Source organism: Talpa occidentalis, unplaced genomic scaffold (genome assembly GCF_014898055.3).
Source record: "Talpa occidentalis isolate TD23 unplaced genomic scaffold, MPIMG_talOcc4v2.1 talOcc4.2383, whole genome shotgun sequence".
Classification (NCBI taxonomy): Eukaryota; Metazoa; Chordata; class Mammalia; order Eulipotyphla; family Talpidae; genus Talpa; species Talpa occidentalis.
The window spans coordinates 5,691-12,257 of NW_023602500.1; the positions used below are offsets into that span (position 1 = coordinate 5,691).

At 65.8% G+C, this 6,567-nt stretch overlaps 1 protein-coding gene across 1 annotated transcript; it reads right to left on the reverse strand.

Moving 5' to 3' along the window:
• Positions 1 to 200: 200 nt before the first annotated feature.
• LOC119253918 (mas-related G-protein coupled receptor member X4-like) lies at positions 201 to 1,280 on the reverse strand. Its single transcript, XM_037521155.1, has 3 exons — positions 1,210 to 1,280; positions 907 to 1,133; positions 201 to 838 (listed from the first exon to the last, which is right to left on the reverse strand). The coding sequence occupies exons 1-3, from the start codon at positions 1,278 to 1,280 to the stop codon at positions 201 to 203; spliced, it is 936 nt and encodes a 311-aa protein (XP_037377052.1).
• Positions 1,281 to 6,567: the final 5,287 nt, after the last annotated feature.

Sequence of the window (6,567 nt, forward strand, 5' to 3'; positions counted from 1 at the left end):
GCGCCCTGCGGTTTCTCTGGCCGGCCAGGGATCAACCTCGTGCTGCAGAGGCCGCGGATGGCCACATAGTGCGGTGCTTAACCCCTTGTGTCACCAGGGAGGCCCATACACCCGAGTTTTGTTCTCCCCAAGAATTTTTGCAAAATGCCCAGGATGACAGATCTCTAAACACTGTAAGTCCACAGACAAGATCTTGGGGCTCAGGGGGACACCTCGATTTCTCTGGAGACGGAGGTGCTGCTCTGCTCAGGCCCCTCCTCCTCATCCCTCAGCGCCCTCTGGAGCACGTCTCGGAGGGGGGCTCTGCCCTTGCGCCGCCCGTGGCTCCCCACGAAGAAGTAAATGACGGGGTTCACCAGGCAGTTCAGGGCGGAGAGGAGGTGGCAGACGGGCAGCAGGATGTAACCGTAGGGCATGGATGGGGAGAGGGCGTGGATCATGTAGCCCACTCCGTACGGCAGCCCGAGCAGCAGGAAGGCCAGGACGCTGAGCAGGAGGGTCACGTAGAGCCGGCTGGGCCGGCGCCTCCAGGGGCCGCACTGGACGCGGACGAGCAGCGTCAGGCCCGACGCGCACAGCCCCAGGAAGGTGATGGCCGACGCCCCGTAATAGATGAGCGAGATCTCCCTACATGAGAACCCAACGTAGTCGTCACACAGGACCCCCAGGACCCCCAGGCCTAGGGACAGCGCCCAGATGAGGCCGCACACCACGGAGGAGAGGCGGGCGGGCCGGCGGCACCGGTGCCAGAGGGGCCAGAGCACGGAGACGCAGCGCTCGGTGCTGACGGCCACCAGCAGGCCCAGCCCCCGCCAGGTACGAAGGGACGAGCACCGCCCTCAGCAGGTGGTCCAGCAGGCGCTCGTGGCAACCCCGCCAGGTAAAGCGAGAGCTGCGCGCACAGACCCGCGAGGAAGGCGGCGTCGGCGCAGGCCAGGTGGAGGATGTAGACGGAGAAGGGGGTCCTCTTCCCGCGGAAGCCCAGCAGCCAGATGACGGCCCCGTCCCCCGCCAGGCCGCACAGGCCCACCAGGAGGGTCAGCAGGGAGACCGCGTTGAAGGGAAGGGAAATCAGCGGCGAAATCTCCACGCGGCTGCCGTTCACCGTTTTTCGTTTTCCAATTTTAGTATTTCTGGCAAAGAGAGTATCGGGTAGGAGAGTGTGAGGCGCATCAGGTCGTCCCATGGGCTGAAACCCAGACCCATCACCTGAGCCTGATGACCAGGTCCCCCGGGGTGGGAGGGACCCCCAGGCTGGGGTCTGAGGGCTCAGCCGCCATCGCTGGCCCTGGGCAGGCTCACCCTGTGGACGGAGGAGGGGGGAGGGGCCAGTGCCTCTGAGGTCAGGGGTGTCCCTGCCCCAACTCAGCAGCAGACCCCGCACGACACTCGGGGCCAGGACCAGGGGAGCCGATGGGGGACCCCAGGACCTGCCGTCCACCCAGACACAGCCCCTACAGCTGGGCCGTCCAACCAGGGTCCAGTCTCTCCTGAGCCCGAGAGGTCCTGCCCCGTCTCCCCAGGGCCCGGGACAGAGCCTGGGCCGGCGCCCCTCACTGGCTGCACCAGGCTGGGTCCTGCAGTCCCGGGTCAGGTCTCCCCCGGCTCGGCTCCTCCACACGCCTCTTCCCTGCAGGTCTGCACATTTTTGATCAATATAAAAATATTAAAAACTGAAAGAACATTTAATAAGACTGAGTATTAATAAGATCATAATCTGGACACAGAAATGTCGCCCATGTCTGTGTGTCTTACCCGTTCATAAGGCTTAACTGAGCATCAGAGCTGCCGCGTTGCTCCAGCACAGTCCCTCGGACACCACCCGCCCCCACACACCCAGCATAATGACTCCCGAGTGTGAGATTTTCCATGGGTACCAGGCAAGACGGGTGCTCCCTCTCGCACCCTGATCCAGTCCTTCTCAGGTAGTACATGGAACATCTTAGTCCTCTCCCTGGTATGTCTTCATTGAAGAATTAGACTTAATTGCTTTGATTCAATTCCATGATCACTGACCGTCACCGTCCCCCCGCAGAACCCGGGCCCAGAGGGGTTTGTGCGACACTGTCCCTCCAGGAGGCCAGGCGTGGGCACCTGGGGGTGCAGCTGTTGGGAGGACACAACCCACCCCACTGGGCCCTGGATCTGAGCATCAGCACGGCGGGCACTAGCTCGAGTCCAGCATCTGTTCCGGACACTCGTCCTGGAAATGACCCCAGCATCACCGTGACCCCATCTCTGTCCCAGATGCCACCTGTGTCCTGTGTCATCCCTGGGGCCCCTCTGTGGCCCCCCTGGCCCATGGTCTTCTTAACCCCGGCTCCTCTCACAGCTCATTGCCCTTAGGTGATTCCTGGGGCGCCCACCTCTGACCCGCACTCTGTGGGCCCCACTACAGAGCCGCAGGGTCCTCTTCTGGGGGCTCCTCAGGCCGTCGTCGGAGATGCGGGTCCTCTGCCCAGCCTCTGCCGGCCCCTCGGGTGCCCCTTCTCTGTCCCGCTGGAATTTTTATTTATGATTCCAGCTGGACGGCGCGCTGAGGCCGGCACAGAATTATTGCTCCGGGTCCTGTTGAAAAGATGAGCTTGAGATCTCGGCGCGAGACGCAGCGCACCTGCGAGCGGATGTGTCGCGGGCACGTCCCTTCGACCACAAATTAATTTACAAATTTTATCACCAAAACCAGCACGGTAAAGCTTTGACATTTTCACACCCGCTATTTCCTTCGATGCCGCATCCATTCGCAACGTAGGGGGCCGGAGTGGACCCCAGCACCACTGGGAAGGGGCGATGCCGGGGATGGGGGCTACGACCGCCCAGGGCTGCAGCCCCCTCCGAGCTCTCGCTGCCCCGGGTCTGGCCCGGCTGCGCTGACCTTCCTTAGATGCTGACACTGACCCACAGACATCACTGAGAAACTTTGAGTGAAAAACTGTTTCTGTCACAGTCAGCGACCGGCCCGAGGAGCCGGCCTCGGCCCTGCGCCCCCATCCTGGAAGGGGCGGCCTCTGCACGTGGGCCCTGTAGGGCGCCCACACGCACCGCCGTCCCCCTTCACCAGTACCCCGCGGGGCCAGGCTCCCCAGTGCAGCAGCCGCAGACCCGCTGCCCCCCACTCTCCACCCGGTCCACGGGCTCCCGCACCGCGGGGCCTGGCTCTGCAGTGGACGCGGCGTCCCCGCTGGTTCCTGGCTGCAGGCCGCGGGCCCTTCCCCGCCGGGCTCCCTGAGGCCATCGCCGAGGGCCCCACTGGGCGCTGGCCCCGGCCTGCCGTGACCCATCGCTGCTGGGGCTCGGCTGGGCCGGGGGACCGAAACACTGCCTGGCCGAGCCGGGGTCTCCCCGACCCGCACACTCGCAGGTGGATGGTCCGGCGGGCGGCCCCGTGGGCGCAGGCACGGTCTCCACGGCCTCCCCTGCACCCCCGCCCCGACAGCCTGGCCAGCCACGTCCCCGCGCCCCGGAGCCCACTGGCCGCTTGGGGTCTGACAAGAAACACCTGCATTTGGGGACACCGTGATTCCATTACAGCCCTGTCCTGAGGGGAGAGAGTGAGGCCTCGCCGCAGGCCCCCTGCGCCCCCAACGGGCACAGGCCCCGGGGTCCCTCACTCCTCGAGCCGGGTCCCCCAGATCCCAATCCGGGACTCCAGGGGACCCCGGAGCCTCAGGCTGACGTGGCCGCTCTGCGGGGACAGCGCGCAGGCCCGGGGCGTGGAGGCTGCTGCCCCCCTGCCTGTGCCCTCCCTCCGCGCTGGGCGGGACAGCGCTGCCCTCCTGGCGGGGTTGAGGCCGCCCTCTTCCCGGGTCAGTGCTGCCCTCCTGGCAGGGTCCGGGCTGCCCTCCTCTGGGTCCCGGCAGCTGGTGCTCCCCGCCCCCCACTGCCACGCCTGGAGCAGGGACACCTGGGTAGGAGGAGGAGCCCAAGAGGATGGGGTTCCCAGCACCAACCCCACGCCTGCCCACGACAGTCTCTGAGAACATCGGGGCGGAGGCTTTGCTCACCCAGCCACGGGCGTGCGAGAGGAAGCAGCGCCCCGCACGCCCGCGTGAGCACCCTCCCTGCGGACAGGCCTCTGGGCCCAGCTCCAGCCCTGGGCACTGTGTGTGCGTGTGCGTGCATGTGTGTGCATGTGTGGAGGGGGCAGAATTTTGGATGACACGTGTGAGTGTACTCTAAGTGCAATGCATGTGTTCTGCGTTTACATGACCACATCCCCGTCATTCTGTCGTCCATGTTGTCATGTGTCCACCCGCCCCCTCCACCCACCCCACCCTTCACCAGCCTCCACCTGCCCTCCACCCACCCACCTGTCACCCACCACCCACCCTTCACCACCTTCCACCCGCCCTCCACCCACCACCCACTTACCCTCCACCTACCCACCCTCCACCCCACCCCCCATCCTTTACCACCCTCCACCCACCCACCCACCACCCACCCCACCCACCCTCCACCACACCCTCCAGGTGTATTGAGGAAGTGCCTCTCTTGATTGCAGGGGTGAGTCCAGCCCACCCGTGGCCACAGCCCAGGGAAGAGCCGGTGCTGGGCTCAAGTTCAGCTCCCGAAGGAAGAGCGCGGTCTTGGCTGGGGCCGTCCGTTTCTTTCCATTGAGGCTCTAAGGGCGGGGGGCGGCCCCCCCTTAGTGATCTGGTGGTCTAGCCCCTGCCCACCTCGACCTGTGGCTGAGAATGACGGGACCTCTAAAGTGTGTTTTGCACAGACAGGCCCCGAGCGCCGTGGGGAGTGTGGAGCGAGGCCGCGGTCGCGCCGTGCAGGCTCTTTAAGGACCGGCAGCGGGGCTCGCCTGGGCCCGTAGTCAGAGAGAGGAAACCACTCCCCGGAGGGCTGCTCGCGGCAGCGAACACCAGCAGCCAGGAGACCGGAAGAACCGAGTCTCCATCAGCAGGCAGAGGAGGGAGAACGCCCAGGACAACACAGGCCCGCACCCACGGGGTGCCCTGCCCTTGGGGGCAGCTGGGATGGCCCGATGAGGATGGGGGGCCTTCGGGAAGGAGGGGCCGGTCAGGTCAGAGAGGAGGGGACACGGCCATGGCCTCTCACCTGGTCGCCTCAGAGCCGGCACCCTGAGGCGGGGCCTGGGGCGTCTGCGGGGCCGGCGGGTCGCGCGGGCTGAGTCCACGGGGCTCGGAGGGGCCTCCAGCTCGCCCGGGGGTCGGTGCTGCTGCGGGCCGAGGACCCGGTTCTGGGCGGGGCAGGGACCTCCTGCTCTTATGCTCCTCGTCACGGTCCTACGCGGAGCCCCCGGCCCCCGGGAGCTGAGCGTGCCTCCTGGTCTTTTCTAGAAGCTTCTCAGGGGAGAGTGCACTCGCCACACCCCTAATTGAAGAAACCGCAGAGTAGAGATCAGATACTCAGAGATGAATCTTCATTTATTTGTAATTAAACCACGTCAAGATACCGTAAATGAAATACGTTGTCTGCCACGGACGGGCTGAGATATCTGGCTCTCTCCATGATCCCATGATCAACACGAGCTGATCCTCTGTCCAAGTAGGAGCAGGGACGCGGGAGGGCTGAGCCGGTAGCTGAGCTGGAGCCGGGGCCAGAGAAGGACCCTGAGCTGTGGAAGAGACCTCGGGGTCGGGTGAGTCAGCGCGTGACGTCTGGGGGCGCGTGACCCTGTGCGTCCTCCTGCCCTCGGGAATGTCCTCTCAGAGACGCCGCCCGTCCTGCTGGTTCGCACCTGCTGGTCGGGGCGGCCTGTCCCTGGGGCCTCCTAGTCCCGGGTCCGGCAGCTGCAGGAAGAATGCTCCCGGGCGGCTGCGGGGGCCGGAGTGGCAGGCAGGGGCTCAGACATCGGCCCGTCTGTGTGGTTACTGGAAAGGTCCTGCCCTTTGACACTGGCCCAGCAAGCAGCAAAGGCCTGGAGGTGCCTCCTCCCACGGGTGGACGATCCCTTGGGTGTCGGGGGCTGACCCCAAGGGCATGGCCTGAGCCTCTGGAAACAGTGGATTGCAGGTTCCTCCCGTGAGGTCAGTCAGACTCCATGAAATCTCTCTATATATTACCACTTGTGGGGTTGGGGGGCTCCATGATCACCCCGGGAGCAGGATTTGGTCGTCGCTGGAAGCGGTGCCGCTGTGTGTTCCCTGGGCCTCGGCCGGGGCCCCTCGGCGGGCACTGGAGGGCAGGCTGCACAGGGAGCTGGTGAGGAACGTGGGCCCCGTGCCAGACACGCCGCCGGGCGATGGCGGGTGTTTCCCGCACCTCTGCGGGGAGGGCCTCGTGTGCTGTCGTGGGGCGGGCTGGGTACTTTGGGACAAGGCATGCGCAAGCGGTCCTCTCCGAGTCCCGCTGTCCTTTCCTGACATCACAGCGGACCTGAGTAATCTGCTGGGCCTGGCGCTGGCCCCGGAGCCCGGCCCCGTGGAGGCCAGCATGGGCACAGCGCAGTGGGAGGCTCGGCCCTGCCCTACTCAGGCCCCCAAGGGCGGCGCCTGTCCCCTCCTGTCGCCCCCACGAGCACTCACGGGACGGCGCAGCCCAGGCCAGCTCAGTCCTGAGCCGGCCGCAGCATTCCCTGCCTGACCTGCGCGTCCC